Source organism: Scylla paramamosain, chromosome 24 (genome assembly GCF_035594125.1).
Source record: "Scylla paramamosain isolate STU-SP2022 chromosome 24, ASM3559412v1, whole genome shotgun sequence".
NCBI classification, from domain to species: Eukaryota; Metazoa; Arthropoda; class Malacostraca; order Decapoda; family Portunidae; genus Scylla; species Scylla paramamosain.
In genome coordinates, this window is record NC_087174.1 from 7101587 (window position 1) to 7129583 (window position 27997).

The window sequence follows — 27997 nt, forward strand, 5'->3', positions numbered from 1 at the left end:
AGATGGAAATAAAAATCTACTTGTGAATGGCTTCATATTAATATATTCCAAAGCATCTTATTAACATTTACTTTGTGTAGTATGAAAACTCCGATCTTATCATATTTCCTTTGTTTACTGCCTTGGCTGCCGGTGATGGCGTGCAGTGTGGGCCTGTGTGGCAAAGGCAGGCCAGTCAGCTGAGGAGCGTGGTGGAGGGAGTGTGTGCCACGAAAGGATGTAACCATTCCCGTCCACCTATGTTGGCCAGCCTCAGTCTCCTGGCTCTGATGTGCGCTGAGTGCTTGGAGTGGCAATGACAACTATCAGGGGAGGCGTGAAGGACCGCATCATCCATGAAATCGGGAGAGCCATCAAGCAGGTAACGGCATTCTCTTTGCTTTAATTAACGGTGCAATGACGAAACCTTTCTGTGCCTCGACGGTGAATTTCAGAACTAACTCCCTCATCCGAGCTGGGAAGAGTGTGGAAGTGACAATTCATACCGCGATGTGTGGGGTATTGCAGGTGAAAGTTAGGGAAAGACGTAGTTTGCAGGATAGCGGGCCCATCGATCGCTTCTCGCCGCCTCGCCACCACCAGGACCACCGCCGCCACCACCCAGCTATAGTTGTCAACAAGGAGGCGTGGATGTGGGATTTCAACCTTTCCCCTCATATTCCTCCCATTCTTTCTCTCAGCACTCCCGCTGTCCCTCACAAGACTCTGCTTGATATTTACACTCACTAGTTTCTGATAATTCACAGAAGTAGGCGAGCTTTACAAACATTCTAATTTCCCCATTCTTTATTATTTTCTGGTTCAGTATAGTTTATTTCCGTAATGCAATAGAAGTTTTAGATATATAAGTATCATCATGATCGCCTTTACTTTCCGGCGTCATGCTGGTTTAATACTCTTTCTTGTTCTTCCCGGAATCTCGTGGCCCAGATAGCCGTTCTTCCTCTGTCCGTAACTGGGATTTCCTTCGTGTTTCCCTCGCATGACTTCATATTTCAACTCCTTTCGTATTGCATATCGAACGACGTGTATCTTGTGGTGGCAGAGGATGGTTATCTCCATATTTGTTGACAACTGATGACAGTGATGCTAACTCTGACATTACCTTGACAAATAACTGGTGTGAAGGGCGTGGTAGATCTTTTATAGGTGTTTTCGATTAGTGTGTGTGTGTGTGTGTGTGTGTGTGTGTGTGTTAGCTGGATCTTATAACTTGTTTCTGTATTCCGTTTGTTCATTTAGTTGATTTTTTACAGTTAAGATCGACGCCCTAAACGTAAAACACGACAGTCAACAATGGATGATGTGCGGACCCTTGATAATTTGTAAATTAATGATGGGCAGAACACTTGAGAAACATAATGTAACAGTGTGAAGTGAATAAACAGGGAGTGCCACGTGTAGGCCTACTAGCTTCTTGCACCTTCCCTTACGTTCTTGCGAGTACGAGAACTTACACCAAAGCACCACTCCCACGTAAAATGCTCACACCCAGCACACCAACCCATGTGAAGCAGCCACTGACATCACCATCCTGTAAAGTAGGCACAAGATCAATACACTTAACTTGGACTTATATATATATATATATATATATATATATATATATATATATATATATATATATATATATATATATATATATATATATATATATGATAACTGTTAAGACAGGTGCGAAAAAAATACTTCTATATATGTTGTACATAATGAAAGAATGGTTCTGAATGTGTGTGTATGTATAGACGTCTTCTCTCGGCTACCCGCCTTTAAGTCTGGTGTCTGTCTGGTATATACGAGTATATAGATAGATTTTTAAAGTAAAGACACCGCTGACCAGAACAGATGAGTTTAATACAATAGGCGCTTTGTGTCTGGCGATATAATGCATGTTATGTGAGATGGCTAATTTAACATGGTAACGAAGAAAGTGGGGATTATTTGTTTTCGTAGTGTCATTCTATATAAGGCAAGGGATTTAAGAAATACTGACATTTTTAGATATATGTTGGTAGCAAAATCATGCAAACATAGCGAGATGCAATCCAAATGATCATCGCGACATTATCAGATTGAATAGTTCAATAGCGTGACAAAAAATAAGTTAAAGTAGAAGGAATTACTTATTTTATTTGATTTATTTTTTTTATTTATTTTTTTTTTTCATTTTTTCCAGCACGCAAAATATTATATTAGCTGATCATACTTATAGTTCTTATGACAAGGACGCTACGAGCAAAACCATAAATAAAATCAGATATGAATGATAGTTTGGTCAAGCGAATTTACTTTCCCTTCTGTAACAATACTTTTCATTATATTGTAGCTATACACTCGCCCGTATTTTGCAATTTTCGCGAAAAGAAAATTGATTTCGACCTAGAGTACGTGATCAAACGCGGGACTTAGGGGAAATATAATTGATTCATCTCGCCCTCAACTCTTGTCTTTCTTGATAATAGGCATCTATGGTCATTCAAAAATTTATAAAGATAAATTAATAAAGATGAATGGATATATTAAGATATAGCGAGGCATGAGTCACATCCTTAATTAAGTCTACAAGTGTTTGACGTCACGAGAGAGAGAGAGAGAGAGAGAGAGAGAGAGAGAGAGAGAGAGAGAGAGAGAGAGAGAGAGAGAGATTAATCCATCTTAAACAAGAACAAAGCCGATAAGGAATTTTTAATAGTTTAATTTGCCTGATGCAAATGTGGCCCCGCGCATGAGCAGTGTGCGTCATGGTTACGCAAGGAACCCGCAAGAGCCCCTTCTGAGTCCGTGCGTGGGTTTAAGCGTTGGTGTAGTGCCCAGCTGTTATCCCTCCCCTGGGTAATAACGCTGAACACAGTGTGCTTCTTTCTCTGGCAGGAATTTCGTGCTGAATTATGTCCTATTTATCTATCAATGTCAACTATGATCTATCCATATACCAAGCCAGCAATCTCACCACACATCGATACATGCATCATTCACTCTTAGCTCCGTGCATTTGTATTCATACTTAGCCTAAAATTGAGCCATCAGTCATGAGTGGTGGGTTTTGATTTGTATTCAAGATACAGATTAACAATGTCGTAACTTGATTTGCTTAACATGCCCTGCTATTTACGTTGATACGAATGTTTGATTTATATTAAACTGTTTTATTATTAAGTTTAAAAATACCAGTAATTTATTATAACAGTTAAATATATCCTGTTTCGTGCACTGACAAGAACCCGGTTATTGTATGAATTGATTTTCATATTCTGCATAAAACTCCCAGGGGTTTTTAAATTTATTGCGGATCCCAACATTTTAGGTAATCTTTATTATCAGGGCAGGGCGTTCCAAGCTTTTTTTTTTCTTTCCCACGTATTCATACCTCTCTCTCTCTCTCTCTCTCTCTCTCTCTCTCTCTCTCTCTCTCTCTCTCTCTCTCTCTCTCTCTCTCTCTCTCTCTCAGATTGTCTAATTTATGTTGAAAATATATTGATGGGTCGCTCATTACACATTTTCTCAACGGACCTTTCAAACACTCATTACTACTAAGCAAAAACATATAACTTTTCCATGTATTCTTTTTGCGGACGATATAATAATCTTGTAATTTATTTTTCTTGTATAACTGTCCACTATTTGGCACCGTATAGTTCATGTAGCGAGTATCAGGTAGTATACAATATTCCAGCACCCCTTTGAGGGTAATCGTATATGCTGAGATCACATTACACTGCAAGACAATCGAAGGCTTCATCGTGTGCCTTAAAGGGGAGCGGGGTACTTGATAGGGCCAAGTTTGGAATGGTATCCCTCGTAAGGCTTCTACCTCCTGCATGTTTTTGATTTTTCGTCGATAGAGCCTTAGAGGTGCCATGAAAGTTGTGTATTGAGAGAGAGAGAGAGAGAGAGAGAGAGAGAGAGAGAGAGAGAGAGAGAGAGAGAGAGAGAGAGAGACGATATATTTTATTGGCCATTGAGTAATACTTAAGTACAGTATAATTCACTTACATGACATTTAGAAGGCCGGTCTGAAAGAGAGAGAGAGAAAGAGAGAGAGAGAGAGAGAGAGAGAGAGAGAGAGAGAGAGAGAGAGAGAGAGAGAGAGAGAGAGAGGTTCGTCACATTATCATGAAGAAAGGACAGCGGTGTAGTGGAACCAAGGTGTGGGACCACTTTCAAAATGCACGCTCTCTCTCTCTCTCTCTCTCTCTCTCTCTCTCTCTCTCTCTCTCTCTCTCTCTCTCTCTCTCTGGCCTGCGCGTACGTATGGAATTGGCGAATATACCGTTCCACAAAGAAACAATGAGAATCGGAGAAAGGGGGAGACATATTTTTAAGCTTTTGAAGTTTCCTGATACTATATCGCGATATCATTCAGAGGAGCTTAGCAACAGCCGCTGTGGTACCACAGCGGCAGCAACAACGATAATAACTGCAACAACAATTATAACACCAGCACCACCACCACCACCACTACTGCTACTGCTACTACTACTACTACTACTACTACTACTACTACTAGGAAAAGGCACGGCATACGCAGAGTTAGAACTTTCTTCAGTAACGAGGCGAAAAGAAATATGAAAAAGAAACAAAAACAATAACAACAATACTGTTACCAGCACCAACACCACCACTACTGCTACGAGTTGAAAAAGACGCAACGCAATGCCGAGTTATGACTTTCTTCTATAACGCGGCGGAAAGAAGGAAAGGAAATCTTTATTTTAAAGGCACGTCCGCTGGCTGGCTTCATTGACCCCAAGGAGTTCCCTCCTAAAAGCGTCCTAGCCGTCGCGTTGCCTTGATGACTACTAAAAGGCTTAATAAAGGAGACACCACCACGCATACCAAACCTTAACATTCCTGACGTGTAATCTTGAAAATATTTATGTTCCAATCCCCTAGTGTTTTAGATTATAGGATATATGATAGGTGTACGGACTCTACATATAAACAGTGACGGCTCAGCTGAGTGGGAGAGGAAGCTGCTCTTTGCTCTTGCGTCCGCCAGCTGTGGGGGATGAGTGCATGAGGACACGACGGTAGTGGTGGTGAATCACATGGTATGATGAGTCACCGGGGCTGGGCACTGGGCATGACTCAGCGATACATGAGTAGAGTACAATAGAAAACTCGAATGGCCCAGTTTTGCATGTCTCTTTCTTCTGTGTCTTTTCTCAGGTTAATTGTCACTTCCCTGTTGCATCTTTATGAGAGAGAGAGAGAGAGAGAGAGAGAGAGAGAGAGAGAGAGAGAGAGAGAGAGAGAGAGAGAGAATGCCAAACAACACCCACTATTTCCTGTTTGACTAGGGGCTCAGACTGTCGTGGTGGTGGAAGACATGTTCATCCTCCGCCCGGGGGAAGTGAAGGCAGTGACATTTCTTTGACAGGAAGGTGTTGATCGTGGTGGCCTTTATTATGGCTCCATGCTGTGTGTGTGTGTGTGGGGGGGGGGGGGCAGTGATGATCAAACTTCCTGCTTCGAGTTACAACACTACGTAGATATTTTTTTTTTTTATTTGTTCGTGCGTTTGTCTCAACATAGAAGATCTCGCCTGGCTTCGAATCCCGGTATTGTGTAAAAATAAGTTAAATAACACAAAAATTGATACGATTTTATTTTATTTTATTTTATTTTATTTTATTTATTTATTTATTTATTTATTTATTTTATTTTTTATTTTTTTTCATCTGGCAAAATTGTTACGGTAATAGTTTTGACGTTAAACCCTCTAATTCCTCAAACTGCATACTAATACGAGAACACCAGCTGCGTACTTACTGTGGTTTTCAAGACATGTTTAATGACTAGTGATACTTTAACAAGGTTTTTGCATCATCATTTGAAAATCATGTCAGAATCCGACCTAATCCCTATAGGCTTTGTTGAAAATACTAGTTCTTATGGGAGAGCCCAAGACATTTATTTTTTTTTTTTACTGCTGCTGGAAAAGTTGTTTCACATGACACGCAGGAAGAAAAAAGAAAGAACAGGAGTTTTTTTTTTTTTTCATTTGTAATCTGCAAGGCTATCTAAGGTTGTAGTGCAACAGTAAATGTCAAAAAACTGTAGTTGTTTATGGGAAAAACACTCGCCTAGCAGTGAGAGGGATGAAATACAGGTCCAGTCAAGTTGTAGCTGGGTATAATATGTTGAACATGAATGGGCAAGGAATTTGAAGGAAAGAGTAATACTAATATCAATGTTATGTAAAATATTTAATTAATCTTGTTCCCTTATGTTTATAGTGCGTCAAAGTTCAGGAATTCATCACCTCTAGATAAGAAATGATAAATACGGATTTAGCTGATAACGATGATAAGGGATGAGTGTTACTAGATTTTCATGGGAAAGTCATCTGAGGGGATACTGATAGAAACGATATTGACAGTAGAAGTATATATTTCTTGCATCATAGTTCTAGCCAATTGGTATGAACGTTGTCCTGTCTTTTTGTATATAACAATATATAACTATTGGGGATTATTAAAATAAACTAAGCGTATCAATTTTCAAACTATTTATTTCTTGGTAACATGATTTTTCCTTCAAATCGTGATCTGCACAATGAAAGGATAAACGGTGAAATTAATTAACTGAATTAATCTATACCTAGCCTGACGTAAGCAATCCCTCGGGTGAAAACGCTAATGTTACTTCAATATTATCCCTACTGCAGTATTTTTTTTTATTTGTAATTTTAATATACATTAAATTTTCAGCTGTTGTAATTATCTTTTAACCGGGTAATAAATCACTTGTCAAATTAAGATTAAGATCCTTTTCCTTGGCCACTGTAGAAAAATATGAACGATGAAAGTTGGCTAGGTAGTGAGAAGCAACTGTCACTGTCCTCTACCAAGGAAAGGTCTGGCGTCCGTTGTCCCGACTTGAATAGGATTTGTGTCGCTGAAGCTTATGTTGAGACTAACACTTTTGAGAATGTGTGACGTGGCGCTGGACTTTCATGAAGGATAAGAGAGAGAGAGAGAGAGAGAGAGAGAGAGAGAGAGAGAGAGAGAGAGAGAGAGAGAGAGAGAGAGAGAATTTTCTGATCTTCTTCTTCTTCTTCTTCTTCTTCTTCTTCTTCTTCTTCTTCTTCTTCTTCTTCTTCTTCTTCTTCTTCTTCTTCTTCTTCTTCTTCTTCTTCTTCTTCTTCTTCTTACTACTACTACTACTACTATAACTGGTGGTGGTGGTGGTGGTGGTGCTGCTGCTGCTGCTGCTGCTGCTGCTGCTGCTGCTGCTGCTGCTGCTGCTGCTGCTGCTGCTGCTGCTGCTGCTACTACTACTACTACTACTACTACTACTACTACTACTACTACTACTACTACTACTACTATCATCGTTGGTGTACTGTAGAGGCAAGGCGTATTCCTAATAGTTGGAGCGTAAATTCTCCATGACCGGAGGAGCAATTCTTAGGATCGACCGGGTCCTTGCCTCACTCATGCGGAGGTCACCAAGAAACTGTGTTACGTCAGCTGCTTCTGCGGCACGAATCGCCAAGCTGTTACCAAGTACACACACACACACACACACACACACACACACACACACACACACACACACACACACACTATCTTCCTTATTTTCCCGTAAATTATAAGAAGCAAACCGCAGGCAAAGGTCAGTGGCTGCTGGTGGGCAGATCAGGAGATGCAAACCGGATCGAGGGCTCTCTGTTTGTATTTTATAGTAAAGGGGATGTGTTGAACGTGCGGTCCTCCTGGCCATGCAGGAAGTGGCTTTGACCGGCCTGGCGTTGTTTGTGTGTCGTCCTCACGCAGCGAGCGGCCTGGCAGCGCCTGCCGCACCTCCCCAGGCGGCCATCGATCATGGAGTTTGTTGTCCTCCTGGAGCACTTGAAGGAAAAGTTTGCAATCTGTGAATTATTTTATCCGGTTTATTGAGGACAATATTGTGGTGCTGTCTTCTTTTTGTGTAGAGTAATTATTAACTCTAACATTTCGATAGAATTTTCAATAAGCAATAATCATCAAATATTGAAGTGTTGCGCTAGACGCGGCCTTTGTTGTAGTAAAGCGGCAACTAAAATTCAACCCCTTCTTCATGATACTGTTATTAATTAATTGCATTGCAACTAATCACACGAACTCTACCTACATACTACATACAGTAACGCACTGCACTCTGAAAATGCTTGCGCTGCAGTTTTAATGGAGGACAAGTGTGACGCGGCTTCCTATCACGCATTCACAGAACATGTGTGTCGCCGGTGAGACGGGTGCGGTACCCAGCTGAACATTTTACTGAAAACTGCTCAGGAATGACTTAATAATAGGCATATAGCGTGTGTGTGTTGGGACAAGTACTCATTCTATCGCCCACATCTTCCCCGTCATTAGTGCTTGGCGACTGCTGATAGAGTTTTCTGTACGCTTCTTTACTTATCGACCAGTTTACTCACACTCACAAACTTGCCGCTGGGTGTTTCATCGTGACACCGATCCATCTTATGAACCAGCGAAACACGTACCCGAGAGAAGGAACTTTATCCCAATAGGTTACCTTTAAAAAGTAACATGTTCTGCGCTTCATAAGGATCATGTTAGGTACGATGTTGACCTGAAATTTTAGAATGACTGAATGATATGTTGCAGCATGCTTTTGTGGTACTGTTATCCAAACCCTCGGGAATGCGTCACTAGCGGCGGTGCTAAGATAGCTAGCCATTGCCTGTGATGGTACAGTACTGTTACCAGATGGCAGTGTGTAGCATGGAACACACTATCTTAACACTCAGTCACATAACTTACAAACAACTATCTTTACGTTGCTATTACTGTCTGTACATAACCCGTCACATAACTCACAAACAACTATCTTTACGTTGCTATTACTGTCTGTATATAACCCCCCTGTAATATAATGGAGACGGCCTGCCAGGTTGGCCACACACTCCATAGCCACGTTGGAAGAACACCGCCAGCAGCGTGTCGTAAAATACAATCAAAATTAGTGATGCTAGAAAGTTGAACCCCTTCCTCTTTATATTTATTTTTGCAATGAGACAAGGAATGACGTTTTTATTTCGCTATACTCCCTTTCCCAGTCTTCAAAGGGATTTCAGCCTGGCACAGATAGAGATAGGTTTTACTTCTCATTGTACACAGTTCACATTGCATTCCACTCAGTGGGGAAACTCGATATACATAAAAAACTACGTACGTATTTCTGGATGGCAAATTCTGTTAGCTACAGACTGCGGCAGAGGAGGTGGTTTGGTCTGAGGATGACTTTGTGATTATGGTGGGACTATAGTAACACACACACACACACACACACACACATATATCTTTTACTTTGTCAAGCGGAAGTCTATTGACCCAAATAATGAGATTTCTCCTGCCTGTACTCATAGGTTTATTTAATATTATGTGATTTCCAGCTATATATGAAGATAAGACAACATGTACATGTATGTGTTGTATCTATTTACCCGGATCACTAACTGACTGCCTTCAGCCTCCCTCTCTCATCGCCGCAATGTTACAACACCTCAAGCTGTCTGTCTTCTACCGCTATTTTCATGCTAACTTCTCTTCTGATCTTGCTAACTGCATGCCTCCCCTCCTCCCTCGGCCTCACTGCACAAGACTTTCTTCTTTCTCTCACCCCTATTCTGTCCACCTCTCTAATGCAAGAGTTAACCAGTATTCTCAATCATTCATCCCTTTCTCTGATAAACTCGAACTCCCCGTCTACTTCTGTATTTCCATCTTCCCATGACTTGAATTCCTTCAAGAGGGAAGTTTCAAGACTCTTATCCTTCAGTTTTTGACTACCGCTTTGGACCCTCTTTTGGGACTGGCATCTCAGTGGGCTTTTTTTTTTTTTTTTTTTTCCAGTGTCCCTCCTACATAAAAAAAAAAAAAAAAAAATGCCATGTACAAAAACTGATGCAGAATGATTTTCTATCTTCATTCAAGAAGAAATTAGCTAACCTTTAACCAGATTATTTATGCAGTGTCAATGTGTCATATGTTATAGTCATACAATTCAGTCATAATTCACACCAAAGAAAATGTCATAGTTCTGTTACTGTAGTATATATGTATAATGTGATTAATTATTGTCCTCAATGTCATTGATTTAACTTGTGGTAGATCACTCAAGGTATTGTGTGACACTTCCCTAGTCAAACTACAAGACAGGTTCAATTTGATTATTTGTGATTGTCCTCCCACTACTTGTGCACATCAGGAACTGCATCACTGACTGGTTGAAGAAGAAGAGTGTAAAATCATATTCTCTCTGAAATATAACAGTTGCTGCAGTGACAAATGAAGTAACACTACACTGGCATCCCTCAGGCTCAGCTGGAATGGTGTGGCGTTGGGTGTGTGAGAGCATGCACAGGGCGGTGGCTGGTGCTAAGTCTCGATGCCGCCCTCCTCCATGGCCTTCGCTCCCTTGGCCACGGCTACTGGCCTGTGGTTTCTACATTGCTTGACCGACCCTCCCTGAGCACCATCACCTCCCTCCCCTATGCCACCAAGCCACTCACCAGAGGTAGGTTTTATTGTATTCATTCACACCATGCAATAATAAGTAATCACCAGGCAGGGTAAAATTATATTTAATCACAGTCATAAAGTTCTTTAGTAGCAGGTTTATCTATTTATCTGTCAGCCTTTTCTAAAATGTTTCCCATCCCTCCTTTATGCAGGTCGGTCCTGGATCTGTCTCTGCCTCAATGAAGGGCAGCTTGAGAACTACATACATGTGCTCACATCCCACACTGGGCTGCTGGCTGCCCACTATGAGGCTCATGGCTTGCTGCGGGACCCCCACCGTGCCCACCTCCTGCTCATGCTCACAGCTGGCCTGGAGCACCTCAAGTTTGCTATACCCATGGTGAGGCCTTGATGGATCCACTTGTCAACCTGTCTCTTCCCCATACCATCAACTTCCACCATTTCTCTATCAGATTGTACACCTTCCACTTCCCACATACACTTTTCATTCTCTTGATTGTTACTGTCCATTGGTCATACACATGACGCAATGCCACATACTTCATCTGCACATGGTGAAAATTATTCTATCGGCAGGATGTGCCCGGATGGATGCAGGCAGAGGGGAGCCTTGGCAGCTCCTCTGGAACAAGTATGAACTCAATGAGCATTTCCCTGACCAGCATGGGCTCCTCCCTTCCCTCCCCTTCACTGCAGGACCCCCTTGATCTGGATACCACATGTTCTGAAGCTCTTGAGGAGAATTGGGTAGGTACCAAATAGGCCTGTATTGCTTAGTGTGCATTGAGTTGTAGATGGTAATGCAGTAAATTCTTGTCTTACCTTCTTAATCCATTCCTAAACCTACTAAGACTATTATAACAAACATGATTGGTTTTATGCTCATCTACACTTATGCTGCTTTCATTCAGAAAGTTTCGGTATCAGATGTGGATGTTGTTTATCATCAGTGTGAAGAGAAAGAAGCCAACTATTTACTAAAACATGGGGAGGCTGTTACATAGGCTAATGTGTGTACAGGAATAATGTCTAGAAAAAAAATATTCCCTGTATTAAATTTTAAATATCAAATTGAATAGAATGCTACTTGAAAGGCTGCAAAAGATTTAAAATTACATGAGTTTGAGGAAGAGGCAGGTAGAATTAGGAGAGGTTATATATATATAGATCAGCCTTTTTGATGGATATAATTCCAAAAAGCAAGCAAAGAGTAATGAAGGTGTATGGTGCATTTATGGATCTGAAGAAAACATCTAACAAGCCTGACTGAAATATGTTGAATGCATTATAGAAAATGTTGAATCAAATGTGTTGCTTAGTATAGATGGAGACTCTTCTGCTCTGTCTTAAAGGAGCTCCTAGCAATTGGCAACAGGAAAGATACCTTGACACATAAACAGACAGATGAAGAGGCATATAATTATCATGTTTTCTGCAGCCTGAAACTTATGAGAGAAGTGTGTGTGTGTGTGTGTGTGTGTGTGTGTGTGTGTGTGTGTGTGTGTGTGTGTGTGTGTGTGTGTGTATATATATATATATATATATATATATATATATATATATATATATATATATATATATATATAGATATAGATAGATAGATAGATAGATAGATATAGGTGATAGATAGATAAATAGATATGAAATAGAAAAAAAATGAAAAAATGAAAGATGCAGTTGCTTGAAGCTTTTTTGAGAGGGGAGGTGTAATGACCCATGCATGGGTGTGCTTCAGAGGTTTCCATCATTAGGTTTAAATTGATGAAGAGCCAGTCTTATGGTCTGCTTGTACAGGAGTTTAACTGATTTCTTTCAGCTTTCTGTTGAAGGAGAGGCTCCGGTCTCTTATCCAACATGTGAGGACTTGGATACATCCATTCACATTGAACACATTCCCAAGGTAGTTAAGTGTCCCTCCCTCCCATCTCTCTACTTGATGATTTCATGCATTTGATGAGAGTTTACAGCTTTGTTGATGCAAGCTTTAATGTTTATTAAGTTTTGTTTATGGCACAGGAAATGTAGCATCTTTTTAGATCTTTGTAAGATTATTCTGTAGTTCTTTGTGATTACCTGCCATTCTAATTTTGTTTTTGCATGTCCACATACTTAAAATAATAATTTATCACCATTTTATGTTATGACAAATTTTCTGTATAACATGTGCAAAGTTTGAATAGTCAAAAATAATCATCAAGAAGCATGTGTTATTTCAGTTGTTATCTTTATTTTGTGAGCGTATGAGAAGAATTTGATTTTAAAAGTAATAGTGCATATTATCTCATTCAAGCCCATTTTTACAAAATCTACCTTGAGGAGGTAAGATAAGCATTATCTAATCAGATATGACACATCAGAGAGAGAGAGAGACAGAGAGAGAGAGAGAGGCATTGACCTTAAAAGTTTGAGACATTGTGTCCTGATCCACAGCAAACAAGATGTTTAAGTTTAAAAAGCCTTTTTTCTTTCATAAGGTGTCAAGAAGAAAGAGACAGAGTAGGTCCTCCTCGCAGAACTCTTCAGGTGGCACCACACCTGTCACTTCCACACCTGTCAGCTCAGAGAGGAAGAAGGAACATGAACTCCAAGGGAGCACTGGAGGCTCTCTTGGTGGTGGGGCAAATGTACCACTGGATGATAGGACTGAAGCACCTCGGTCTGGTGGGGAAAACTGTGATAATTATTGTAAGGAAGGTGATAGTGCTGCAAGAAACAAAGAAAATACAAAAGGCTGTTCTAGACTTACGGCAGATAATGTACAGACACAAGGTTGTGGGGAAAAATTTACATCAGTGGATGATACCCAGTCAAGTCATGTGGAGACAAAGAGCACCAAGGAAAGTAAATGTGGAGGACAAGAGAATGACCACACTAGAGTAGAACCCAAGGTTGTCCTTCGGCAGAATGTGTCCTCCACCAAGAACAGTGAGAAGCGGGTCTCTTTCACAGACACCTTGGAGACCGAGTCAAACAACAAAACCATGCACAAGTAAGATATTCACAGTTTGTCTATGAGAGATGTTGTTATGATGCCTCTATCCAACATACACAGTAAGAGTAAGATATCCTTCTTGATTGTTACATAGAAGCTATATCACACTTTTGATTGCTGTACTATGGGTAAGTTATTTTTTGCTTCATGAGGCAGCTTCAGTTATTCATTTATTTAATTATTCATTAATGTCATGCAGTGATAGCTACATTACAGAGATAGGTCAAGGGAAGAAAGATGAGAGTTACCACCTTGGGATGATAAGGATGAAGGTTATATGGGCCAGAGAAGGAAGTCATAGTGATTATGGGCCAGTTGACTTCTGCCTTTGATATCTTGCACATGTGTATACCTAATATACATACTCATCATGTTATTCTTGTGAGTGAATTAGAGTTCATTTTTGCTTGAAGTATCTTTGTGTGAGTTGTGGTGAATGCTCAGAGAAATGTAAAAGTAGTCTAAGTTAAGGAAGCACATAAATTTAAGTATCTTAGTTTGTTCCTGTGCAAACATCAAAGGTAAGACAGGAGAAAGAGCTGTGCAGGGGAGGAAAGTGGTTGTATCTCTAGCATTTATGGCAAAAGAGAGCAAGCTTGGAAGTAGGTATGTATAAAAGTAAAAAAAAAAAAAAAAGATTGGTGAAATAATGGTATCAACAAGTGAGAGTTTGATGTGGAGTGAAAGATAAAAGTAAAGGATCAAAGCTACTGGAATGAGTTACAGTACTTGAGAAATGCCTGTTGTGTGTGAAGAATGTATGGTGAATGGATGGGATGATCAGGAAAAGGTGAAGGAATGAAATATGTAATTAAAATAGTTGGGATTAACCCTTATAAGGCTTGGACATATAGAAATAGTGACAGTGAGGTGATGAGAGTGAATATGAATATGGTAGATGTAAGAGGACTACCTCTAATTGAATGGAAAAATATCTAGTGTTAGAGTGTGTGAGAGAAAGGATTGAGAGGAGAATGAGAGGATTAGAGCATGAAAGACATACTTCAAGGACAAGAATTAATGGGAACACTTCTGTTGTGACAGTGCCATGAGAGTTCTTGGGGTAAATGTCAGATTTAGATAAATAATATTTTGTGCAGGCTACATCTTAACACTCTTACTATAAAGACATGGTGGTGAATGTTCCTGCAGACGACTAAGTTTGTGCAGCAGCTCAGGGAAAGGCATGGAGATCCGGGACCTGAGTGACCTGAAGGAGCTACTGTCCAGCCTCAAGGTTCAGGGGATGCTGCCCATGACTCTGTCCTTGGATGAACTTTTCTCTTCCTTTGACCAGGTAAGTCACTTCTAACCATGTTTTCTTCTTTAGTATTTTTAAATGTTTTCTATGTATTTATGTCATTGGGCTTAGATAGGAAAATAAAATAAGTTTCAGAGAAATACATAAAAAAATTATGAGACCATGAAAAACAACAATTGTAATAATACATAAATTTTAATGAGTATTTCATGTCAAAGCTATCATCTTGAAGCAGGAATATGTTAATCTTTATAATAATAACTTCCACTCTTCTTTGCAGTCCAGTCCTGTATTGAGTGAGCGAGCTCCTCCAGAAGGCCAGGAAGACCCTCCATTGCACCAATCCATCACCAGCCTTTTCCAGAACAATAACAATAACAACAGTGTCAGTGATGACAGTAACAACAACAATGCCAGTGATGTGCCCACAGGGGAGGCCTTGGACAGTGAGCAGGAAAAGAAAGCAACACAAGAGAGAGAGCCTCAGGTTGGCTGTTTCTCCCATCACAGTGATATCATTGATGGGGTACGGTGGGAAGAGCTGACTAAGATAGGCCAGGAGATGCTGAAGGAAGGATGCCAGGAAGATGGAAAGATAGGAAAAGAGGCACTAATATCCCGGATATACCAAGATTACAAGGCAGGTGACTTGCAGAGACCAACAGGCACAAGACCGAAAAGAAGACAGGACTATCTTAACCAAAGTGACATTCAGACGTGGCAGACAGGCAGCAAAAACTCCAGCCTGCAGAGGTTTCCCAAGCGAAGAGGCTGCTACTCCAAGACACATCATGCAAATTTGGCTGACCGGAGGCGGCTGTACAAACAGTTCTATAAGGAAGAAAAGAGATGGCCCAGTCTTCATATTCCTGCTAAAGTGGACCCATCTGCTTTCAAGGAAGAGGTTAGAAAGAAGAAGTAACAAGTGCATGAATTGCTTAATGAACATATTTTTCCCAGTCCTATATTCTCAAGACTACATATGGTAACTCTGAATTTCTCTCTTGTATTTTCAGGAGGAGCAACTTGCTCTTGAAGTAGCACAGGGCCAGTCTAACCTCACACTTCCAGGGACTCAGGTGGATCCCTTGAGTAAACAAAGGTTCAGTAATCATCTGTTTACTTCTGAAGAGGAAAAATTTTATAGGGTAAGGGAAAGTTTATCTCAACTGATCCAACTTTGGTTGGCTATTTGTTTTGCACATGATGTGAAATACAAAACCATGTGTATAATTCATAAATATGAGAATGTAGTGAACATTGTTCAGTGGTAATGGAGAATAATTTTATGCCATCAGATGTTCAGCTTGAGAGAAGGCCACAGTACAGGACAGAGCGTTGGGGTACAAGTAGTTCTATCTTCTCATGCTCTCTATGTTGTTGCACCGCTGCCAAGAGGAGCAAAGCCTCGCCACACTCTGAAATACACAGACATCCACACTATCATCGTAAGTTTAGAACAGTGTTAGTAGAGTAATCTCAGAGTTCATGATTATTATTTTGTACAATGGCATGATTATAAAACAGGAATACAATTGTTTAATACTTTCAGGTGGGAGCAAATGATCTCTGGGTTTGTGTCCTGAGTAAGGAAGCAATGCGGAAAGATTTCTCTGTTACGGGAGTGTTTCCTGGTGTCCAGCTGGAGGTTGGAGATCCTGATGTTACTCATAGCCTTATGAATTCCTTGGAGCTTGCCATCCGGCGCCATTTCCTCTCAGGAAAGCTAGGTATGAGACCAATGCCAGCTCCACCATTGGAGAAAGACTTGAAACCTTCCACAAGGAAAGGCTTTCTTCAAGAATTCACTAGGGAGTGTGTTGATAACTTCTCCAATTCCCTCTTAGAGGAATCCCTCCTTAATGCATGGGATTCTAGGAAATCTGTTGATGTTAGTCAGGAGTCCTCTGAGAGTAGTGAAGCATCCCCCGCAGTTACTCCAGGATCTGCCCATTCTAGTCAAGAGTCAACTGATGCCAGCCAGTTATCAACAGACATCAGTGATATGTCCAATGACACCAGTCAGTCTGAGGCAAGCCACACATCTGGTGAGCTAAGCAGAGCATCATCTGATGCTAGTCAAATATCCAATGATATTAGTCATTTATCATCAGACGTCATTCTAGGTTCCACAGACTCAAGTCGACATGCTTCAGACTTAAGTAATTCATTATCAGATGAAACTCCCACTTCATCAGACATGGTCCAGTCACTGTCAAGTATCAGTGATGCATCTCTGAACATGAGCCAAACCTCTGGGCATGAGGAACCCGAGTCCTGCGACACAAGCCAGAGGTCTGGGGGCACCATCAAGGGGTCCACTGAGATGGAGCACACTCATCCTGTGGAGTTGGAGCTGCAGAAGCAAAACCAATTTTATTCCTTTGTTGGAGGATACTCTCGCTGGAATGGAGCTTATCTAGAGCAGAGCCTCCCAGCAGTGGTGGTGCATCCTGCCTGGGAACTGTCAGGACTCAGCAGGTGGCTGAAGTCAAGGCTTCGTCTCCAGGTGGGACTCTTCCGTACAAATGTTTTTTACTTATGAGTAATAGAAAACCTATACTATTATATTTTTAAGTTAAATATTCATACTTAAAACTAAAAACAAAGATTACACATAAATATTTTGTGTCATTTGTGCAGGAGTCTCCTGAAGTGGTTGGTTACTGGCTGGTGGACTGGGAGGATGGCAGCAGCCTTGGGGGAGGTGACTCAGTGTATGGCCCTCTTGGTCCCACCAAGGAAGGCTCCCTTATGTTTAAGCCTCCTGGCCTTCTGATGCCCTGGAGGCCTGCCTATTTCATACTCAAGTGAGTCTGTGGAAAGTTTCCCTCTCATAGATCTTCCAGCAAACATATGCTCTTGTTAAATGTATACATATGGGTGCTTTACTGATATAGGATTAAGACTTAAGATTAATGGTAATGGTTGTAGTTTTGGTGTGATTTATATGTTAGTTAGTCATTGAAAGGGGAAAAGAGAAACAGGAAGAATTCCAGAGTTTACTTGTGAAAGGTATGAAAGAGTGAAGATACTGATTAACTATTGCATTAGAAAGATGGACAGAATCAGTGTGAGAGTAAAGGGAAAGTGAGTGAGAGGTTAAAGACAAGATTACGCACCATTCATTCCACTGTACTTAACAAACTTTTGTCAAGGAAAAGGTTTTTAACAACTGTTTGAGTTACCATACATTACACATCTTGTTTAATGTATATGAGAGTAGTATGCCCTATTGTAGTGAAAGTTTCCTGTCTGACCTCATCTGCCTTCAGTTGATATTTGCCATATCTGTTTTGGCAGAGCTGGAGTGCTGTACCAGTTCAATGATGCTCGGGAGAGGCTGCCCCATATGATAGTGGAGGTGGTGCAGTGTGTTGGGTGTGTGCGTCTCTCCTCAAGTCAGCGACCACATGCCTTCCAGGTACAGTACTGTCTGTCCTCCATTCTTGTTGCTTTTCATAGTATTTCTTTGGAAGTCAGTTTTTCTTGAGTAACTTCCTACCATTCAATGCACACTAGAGTAATAGAGTTATTTTGTATCTATTTATATATATTTATTTATTTATTTATTTATTTTGATTTAATTTTATTTTCTATTATTTGTATTTTTTTTTTTTTTAGCTATAAAACAATAAAAATCTGTCTCTTTCTGTTTCTGAAGAGTAACAAATCAGATGACTCAGTCTTACTTTCCTGAGTGATATGATGAGCCATACCTAATGAGCTTGGCATGTTTCAGCTGCTGAGGAAGAAAGAAGCTCCCTTAATGTTGGCAGCCTCTGATGAACACCAGGCCTCCCTGTGGCTCCAGGCTTTCCTCACCATCATCAACAGTGGTGTAAGTTTATTTTCCCACACCTCAAAGGTGAAACCATTATGTTAGAACCAGCAACAAATTTTGATTTTTTAATAGAACCAGTAACTAATGTTGATTTTTTATATGTAAAAACATTCAGAATATGGCAAAAGACAATAAACTGTAATGAGGATCTAAGAATAAGTAAATGTTATTGTATTCAAGAGATGTGAAAAACTTTAGATAAAAATAGCTGGTCAAGTCTAATTTCAAAGAAGGAAGTACTCACAAACATTTGTTACTATTGCAAGTATTCCAAATAAGAGACTAGCCAAGAATCACCTAAGGTGGTATAGATAATTACTATTTACAAACATAAGCTTCAGAACTTTGTGTGGCTTAAGTTTTATCAGATTATCTTATATATATATATATATATATATATATATATATATATATATATATATATATATATATATATATATATATATATATATATATATATATATATATATATGTACTAGTTTCAAGGTTCCTTTTTCATTCAAGTTTCCCAAAGAAATTAGGTACATATAAAAATACAAATCATACTAAGATTTTATTTATTGTCTCTTATCTGATTTAACCTATAGAACTATCCCAATTAGTAAAACATTAAGCTTTCTGTCAACCATGAAAGGCATTTGCTTTTCCTAAATTACTTAATTCAGTGTAATTTCAGGTGCGAGACATCAGCGAAAGGACACAGATGCCGTGCCGTGTGGTCCTGCTGGAGTCTGGGGTGTTGTTGGCACAGCAGTCAGATCTGTTCCTTGGGCCACCCCCTAAGCCTGATTCCAATAGCAGTGAGAAAGACAGCTCTGTTACCACCTCTCAGCAGCTTCTTGATTCTTCTCCCAGCTCACAGCCTCCTCAGGTTCAGCTCCCTACTGAAAAGAAAGAACCAGACAAACCAAAGAACATGCACCTTCTTCACATCAAAGAACGTAAACCCCTAAGCTCTTCTTTAACCTCCTTGAACCATGTCAGTGGCACATCATCAGTTCCTGGTAGTCCTGTTCGCCGCATTTCTCGTGGGGAGAAGTGTTTGTCTCCAGCACGCAAAAGTCTTCATCTCCGCCAGAACAGTCTCTCAAGACTTCTGGACTTGGAAGCAGCTAGTGAGAGGCAACATAACATTGAAAAACCACCACCACCATCTCCTCAGAGGAAGTTATCGATACAGAACATCCCAGTTGAGAAAATGAGAGAGGAAGAAAAACTCCACCATACTGAAAGCTTTAGATACACTGGAGAAGTGAAGGTTTTGACAATAAGTGCGCTGGAGCATTTGTCTTCTGTCTCAATCTATGCTGAATGCCCCACTACTTGCCTCTTGGTGAGTCCTATGTGTTTGCAGCTCATAGAGTAGAATAATTGGTTACAAATAAATTAAAAGATTAGCAGCTGTAGGTATGAGTTAGAAAGCAGAGTAGCTTAGGGAAAAAAGAAAATTAAATATGAAAAAATGATCTGATGAATAAAAGATTAGTTTGGATGATGGTGAAAGGTTATATGAAATAATGATGAGGAATTTAAGACTGAAGTGCTGTGAGCAAGAAATAGTAGAATAAGTTTGAAATCTGTGCACTGTTTACTTTCTTTACAGGAGTTTGAGTGCAGTGAAGCTGGAGAGATTTCCGGAGACTGGGCACTTTACTTCCGCTCCAGAGGACAGCTGCAACAGTTCCTGGCTTCATTGGCCAACACCTGGCAGTCCTGCTCTGAGGTAAGGTGCTTCTCCCCTCATGGTCTGTTGTCAAAAATATATTGTTAGGGACTGGCATGCCAAATTGTAATGAAATGGTTTTTGCCATTTAATGAAGTCTGAATAATTATACCATGACTAGGGGAAAAAAGGATGGCTGCAATTATATCCTATTATCTTCTTAGGAATTAGTGCATACTGGTACAACATAGCAAACCAGTTCCAGTCATTTTTAAAAAGAAAAGTGATCCAGGTTATCATAAAAGTCTTTCCATTACCCAAGTGTCTTCACCATCACTTATATAGAACACCTTGACACAGGTTGAGTTTCCCCTGCGGCGGGTGGAAGATGCAGGTGTCCAGCAGTTCCTCTTGGAAGGTTCACAGATATCCAGCAATGGATGGTCTCTCCTGCATTTGTAAGGCTGTGGTGTGTGGAGGCCACTCACCATTACTCCAGGAAGGGAAGCCTTGATGTGCATCCTGCTTACATCCACTGACACCGAGGTGGAGGTGGCTGTTTGTGGGCTTGTGGGATTTTTTTATTTATTTTTTTTTCCCTCTTAATAATTGAGTATAGTCAGATGTGTTAAGAAATTTCTGAAAACTAGATGATTGTAAGATATACATTAATACTCATCAACTTAAAAGAGTGTATCTTGTTAGGACATTAACCTCTAGTCATGTGACAATACAGAGCTTTAAAAAGTTTATTCCTTTGTGCATTGTTGTAGGAGGAAAGGCATATAATATGGATAATTTTGCAGCTGCTGAGTGTAGAAGATGGAATTTCTCATTTACTTAAATTAAAACATGTTTATATAGCTGTAACATGCTTTCAGGTATTTTCATGGATATATTAAGATAGGTGTTTTATAGTAACTAGAAATAACGAAGAATACTAGGTGTGCTGCACCTTAGCTGGAAACACAGGAGCCACCAAGCTATGGAGAGGACACCAGCACAACACCACCTGCTTGACAGGACTGAGGAGCAAGTGCCTCAGACTCCTTATTTCCTGATGAAGATTTTGTTATTCATATATATTGATTTGTGTAATTTTGATAGTGTGGTTTAGAATTAAATGTTCATTTTTTTAAGCTGCATGTAGCGTGCACACAGTGGTACTGCAGGGTGTTCTGCACTTCACTTGTGTGTGAGCTTTCAAATACAGTTCTGCTGTGGAATGCTGGTTACAGTATTTCTCTTTGATGTTTTACACTTATTTTATGCAGCAGCATTTTTATCTACCTAATATGATACTTGAGATAACTACAGGGTGTTGGTGGCACATTGGCTGATGCAATACTTGTATAATGTACCCATCCTGCCACCTAGAATTCTCCTCTAAACATTCGCAGTCTGTGAACTTGTAACTATTGTAAGGTGCATTACCAGACATCATTTGCATTGTGTATGTTTATGTTATTAATAGAAAATGCATTATTTAAACTTTGAAGCATTTCTAACAGTCAGTCATGTCTTGATGACAGATAGGCAGTATTATTTATGAGGGTGAATATAGAGAGGGTGCTGAAGGGTGTTGTTCATGTTCCCAGAGGAAAAGTCACAGCTCCTTCCAGGGTCGAGATCCATTGTCATGTTTCTATCTGAAGGTGCTGGAGAGGCTGTTGTTTCCATGAGCGCTGTCATCCTGAGTGGCTTGGGACTGAGAGGGATGCTGTTCCCTTGTTCAGGGACATGGAAATTGTGCTGAGTCAGAAGATATTATTTATTTACCAAATGTTAGTTGTCAAGAGTTATTTATTGAATCCAATCTATGCATTACATATTTTGAAATGTGTCTTTATTAATTATGTTTATAAATTTTATATGATCACAGGTAATATTTAAAATTCAGGTATGAGTATGTGTGCCTGAAGTCGTGATACGGCTGTAAGTATTACTGTAAATTAGATATCTTATTTCCCATTGTAAATATAATATACAAAGAACATTATCTGTAATGAATGATGAATTGAAATATTTATCATAATGTTGTGGCCTTAACAACTTGCCGTGATAATGTATAAACCACTCTATGGCAACAATATTGGCCGCTGCCTTTGTTTTCTTGCAGGAAAGAAAAGTTTCAAAATTGTAGCATTCCATGTATGTTGTATATCTTGCCAGCAGCAAAAAATTCCTGCCCTTCATTAGTATGGATATGTGACTTTGTATAGGCTTAAGGTGTTGCACACATTTCTTTGATCAGTGCTGAATGTGAGGATCTTGGGAATACATTGACAGCCAAGAGAACAAATATTGTGACTCTGAAGGATTATATCAGAATCCTGGTAGTCTCATGGACTGGTAAGTTTCTTGCATGGCCTTGCCAGGACACACGTGATGTGATACTAATAGCTTCTTTGGTGGCATCCCAGGAGGGATCTTCATCACTTTGTACTTTCATATTGGAGGTCACATCCCTTCCTTACTGATCACAAGGCTTCACTCATTTCCTGGTGTTTGAAGAAATTTTACATAGTACATCTCAACAAATCCACAATTTTTTCTGTCTTCAGATTCTATTGTGTACCTCAGGGCTTCCATGGAGTTGCAAATCTTTTACCGTAGAATTCAACTAGTGACATTTTAGATATTCTCAAAATTTATTAAGGTCTTTTCCCAAATCATACTTTTGTAGATGATTCTAAGGGCAGTAAAATATGGAAAGTCATGCAGAGCTGGAAAGGTGGTGTTTACCATGAATGTTTACCAAACTTTATTTCACACAAGATACTTGTGAGCAATTTGTCAGTCTTGATATCGTAAAATCTCACACCAGTTAGCAAAGGCTGAGGCTCAGTACTGTTCAAAATCTCCAGACATTTTCTAATAAGCTGTACATCTATCATCTACTCAAAATAAATAGTTGCAGGATATTTACATTTGGTTTCTGTCACATAATGAGAGGAAGTAAGTTGTCACTCGTGGTCTTACAAATTGAAATAAGAAATAATTTTTAAGCTTCCTTGGTATCATAAAACCTTGCCTTATGGTCAGTAAGTGAAAGTGAAGTAGTTTAATTTGTGCAGTTCATAGTCATTCTAAGTCCCAAGAGTATTGCTGTAAGTCCTTCACCATCATGGTTCCTTTTGTCTCCATGTTCCACAAAGTTTTGTTGTCCCATTGCAAGATACCAATTTTTGTACACATTTTAGCCTAATGAATAGACTACACCTTTAACTCTCCAAAGTATTCCAGTTTCATCTCATTTTCTTTATATCCAAAATACATTAACCATTATTCTGTTGCACTCATGGTATCAATAATTTAATGTTAGGTCAATGCTTTGTTTTTTCCTTGTACAGTCATTACTTTTCTCTTTATTCCTGTCTACATCCATGTCATGTAAATCTGTATTCATTATTGTTCTTACATCTCAGTGTCCATCATTCAGCCATTTTTTTTTTTTTTTTTATCTGTCAGATTCTCAAAGGTTTATATCATGTATTTTCATTATGCCAGAATACCATACAAGCACCTTGTTGTATTTATTTATGAAAAGATTGCCTGTAATATTTATATAACACACACACACACACATATATATATATATATATATATATATATATATATATATATATATATATATATATATATTAGATCACCAAACAAGTCTGGACAGCATAATGTAAAGAAAATTAAAAATTGTACTGAGCTAAGGAGCTTTGTTTGACATGTATTTTATTTATTTATCATTATTTTTTTATTATTCTTATTTTCTTAAATGTTCTTTCTTCACTTGATGTTGCAGTAAAGGTGTCTTCAAGAATCCCATTAGATATGTTTGTGTCTATTGTAAGCTGTACAGTTTACAAGTTACATTTTGAGGAGGAGGATTTTTGTCCATTGTATGTAATAATGGGAGTAATATCAATGGTCTTTCAAGGCCATCAAGAGTGTTTGTTTATGAAGATTTTATAGTTTACATCTATTACATTAGAGATTAAATGAAAGGCCTGTACAGTAATAGTTTTACTGGAGTTGCATGTTCATTGAAACACAAATTTCATTCCATCTGAAAATGCAACATGATTAACATATGTTACCATATGTTACTTGTATCATAATAGTAAGGAAGGGAAATATGGAGGATGTGTTAATGCACCTGAAGAAGGAAATATTGATGTGTTGGGCAAGTACAGATGGCATGGAAGAGGTGAAAGTAGGGAAAAGGTAAGAAAATGTTTTGTATATTATATGAGGAAATATTTTACAGATTTGCATTATGGTATATAATGGTATCTTTTAAGGGGAATAATTAAATGAAAAACTTTCCTCAGACTTAGGAATCAGAATGTGCAGGCCAGTGCCTGTCTAAGTGTGAGACTAATTTGATATAAGGAAAACTAATGCCTTTTAGATTTTTATATTTCCTCATTGGCTACCAAAGAAAAAAAAAAGGAAAATGCTACACATAATTTTAATTCCGTGATGGAATTCATGGCACCACTATTACTACATGTATAAGGCGTGTCACAGCCTACAGCAGTGAGCAGCTCAGTATGTGGTGCAGTGCCAGGTGCAACTATGACATATATTAAATTACTGGTAGTGTGATGAGATTTATTCCTCCACTCCTTAGAAGACCAGACTTAGGTGTTAGTTAATGCTTGTGAATGTACGAGGATGTGTGTAGACCCACTTATCTCAGCTGACCTCCTTCAAAAGATGTCATTGTAATATATGTCTGTAGACTATTTATGTATTTATATGTGTTCTTATTTATAGATTAAAATTTTACTTGCTTTTTAAAGAATTACATATGTAGAAAGAACTTACAAATCAACTGGTTGGCAAATATCTCTTTACATTAAATGTAGAGATATTTGATAACTTGCTGTGATGCAGGTATAGTGGACACTGACTTTTATATAACTGAGATAATCCATAAACATTTAAATTATGCAGAGAGATATTTGAAAACTTCCCATTATCATCAAGCTTGAAAATGTATCCAAAGAATTTATAGGACTGAGCATTGCTTTGATTGATCCATGTGGCTAAATGCATTTTATTCAACATTCAAGTTACCAATTTTATATATATTTGCTATAAGATTCATGCAGCTCCTTTTGGTAAGCAGCATCAGTCTCTTTCTTTTCTTTTTCAACCTCCTCATCATCCTCATTGCCATATCATCATTAACTAAACACAAAAGGACCTTTAGTTGAAAGTCAGTTAGTGAAGATCATATTTTCCAATAGCATGGACCACTGGCAATGTAATTTTGTGCCTTGAGTATCAATATTCCTGAAGTCCCAAACATATCTGTTTATATATATGTATCTATCTCTCCATCCACCCATCTACTCATGTCATTTTATCTCTATATCTGTCTATCTATCTATCCATTCATCAGTCTGTATGCATCCATCTGTATATCTGTGTATAGTCCCAAGAGAAGAATCTCTATTCCTGGCCTTGAATTCCTTCCTTGCATGATTTAATCCACCTTTATCCTCCTCTGATCCCCTTCTATCACTTACTGTAGCACTGTCCTTCCACTTCACACATGTGGCTTCAAAGTGTTAAGGTCTTTGTGGGTTACTGATTTTTTATGACATCAGTAAAGACAACTCATACTCTTACTGTATTCACCTAGATCTTTATTTAGTTTCAGATGCATGAGTTTTTATTTGCAATTTTCCAGCTGATGTTGTATGCCACATTAGTTACCGACATAGAGTATAAGATGATTACATACGTTTCCCACCATTTAAACCAGAGAGTGGATGAAACTTTTGAAGTACATAGTATGGAACACAAATGTAGTGAAAATTGATATAGTACTATTATGATGCATTTTTCAAGCTATAATAGAAAAAAAGAAGAAATAAAATCATTTTATATATTATAGTGTTTGTTGTTCAGAGGAAAATTTGTACTGCTTGATAAACCTGAACTAATGATGTCATGCAAACAAGTTTTTGTGAAACAGTGTATGTAAATGTGAATTGATTTGTTATATGCTGGCAGGTACACAACATACTATATATTTGAAAGCTAAATGAAATATGTGAATTGTTATTTTCATGAATGTTTGCTTGTTGGATTATTTTCAGTCCTGTATTTTCTTTTACTGTGGAAATCAAGTTTACATAGTCACTAACTCAATCATAATTTCATTAGAAATTCTTCATTAACCATGAGGTTCATTTCATAACTTCATATTTCACCCCTCACTTGCCTCATATTGACTTGCATTTCCCACCTTAGGTTTTATGATCATGAACTGATTGTGAAGATTAACGTTGTCAGTAGAGAGTGTGGTAATTTAAGTTTATTTATTTTTATAACTTTGATAACTAAGTTAATGCATATTTCTATACGATAATATTCAAGAAAATTTATGGGACAGGCACAGGCATAGCATAATGAAGGATGCAGTGCACACAACTCAAGTTGTTGGACTAGAAGCTGCAACAAGGTACTTTAATTTCATTCTAAGTTTATAGTGTTACTTCCTAAAACTGCATCTTAGAGAATGTATAGCTAACCATCACATATCTAATAATGAGTATAAAGTACTACTTTGAATATAGTACCTACATACCTATTCTATGTCTTGCAGTTGGCTTCTGTAATAGACTGCAGGTAGATGTATGGAGAAGACTAACAGAGTCAGGAGGAAAGGTCCTTCCTGTGTCACAATGTGTACAGTGTACTATTAAGCTCTTGGCTATAAAGGTACACTATAACTATATGTATCTTTGCTCTGTCCTCTTAGCCTAGAGTACCTGAGTAGTGATAGGCAGGCTTGTAGAGTGTTAGAGTGTGTACCTATAGTGTGGCAAAAAGACCAAAATCCACCCAGCTTGTGGATCACCTCAGAGGGCATTGCTAACATTTGGTTCACACAGGAACACCTGCATTGCATTGTTTACACCTATATGTATGCTGCAATGCTTTGTTACATTATACTGTTTTTTTAAGTATTTTTGGAGACACTGGCCAGGTATAGGCAGAAAGAATGCCTCTGGGCTAGGAATGAGGCTACCATACATACACTGTGTAGCCAGTTTTCAGTTAATTGGATGATGTACATTAAGATAATGACCAACAATTGGTGCAAGTGATGGTCAGACAGCCTCCCTACAGCCCTCCATCACTCCTACCAGAGTGACACTTGTTCATGTATTACATATTCCCTAATGTACATAGGTATGTGATTATAATGTCTATTTATTATAGTTATGAACTTACTTCTGTATGTGGAGGCAACTAAAAGAAAGCATCAGGTGTGGCATCTGTGTTGCTTGGTTACTGTGCTTCATCTCATGCTGAACAAACCTAACGATTTGGCTTCATAAGGAATTCGCCTGTTTTGTATTTGTAATGCTACATGTATGAATTACATGAACCATAAACAAGAATGTGATAACTCAATGCACTCTACACTTGACAAGTCTTGAAAGTAACGCATTTCCTATGTAAAAAAGATGAATAGAATTTTTATAAAGGTGTTCTTATTTATGAGTGATGTATATTACTAGAGGTGTAGTCTTTCTGATGCAACAGAAAATTGCTAGACTAAAAAGTCATGTGCAGGAAGGATACTCATTGCAGGGTGATTAAGAGCAGTATCCTATGTACTTTGGTTGAAGTCATCTAAGAATCTTGTAATGGACGCACCTCAGCATGTGTGGGAAGAAATGTAAAACCGTAACGAATAAAAGAAAGTTGTAGTAAAAAAAAT

General features: G+C 38.8%; 1 protein-coding gene across 4 annotated transcripts; it reads left to right on the plus strand.

Annotated features, from left to right (window-relative positions):
• The first annotated feature begins 162 nt into the window (after nt 1-162).
• Nucleotides 163-27996, plus strand: LOC135112666 (uncharacterized). Of its 4 annotated transcripts, none has more exons than XM_064027299.1 (18): nt 163-361; nt 10329-10527; nt 10685-10872; nt 11070-11240; nt 12310-12393; nt 12968-13482; nt 14638-14782; nt 15027-15650; nt 15763-15894; nt 16045-16194; nt 16299-16476; nt 16924-17255; nt 17390-17556; nt 18050-18170; nt 18489-18587; nt 19267-19923; nt 20194-20313; nt 20614-27996. In XM_064027299.1, exons 1-18 carry the CDS (start codon nt 296-298, stop codon nt 20713-20715), a joined length of 4050 nt encoding a protein of 1349 aa, XP_063883369.1. In that variant the 5' UTR covers nt 163-295; the 3' UTR covers nt 20716-27996. The 4 variants fall into 4 exon arrangements, with proteins under 4 accessions (XP_063883369.1, XP_063883370.1, XP_063883367.1 ...); XM_064027300.1 differs by having other exon boundaries at nt 16945-17255; XM_064027297.1 differs by having other exon boundaries at nt 16299-17255.
• The last annotated feature ends 1 nt before the right edge of the window (nt 27997 follows it).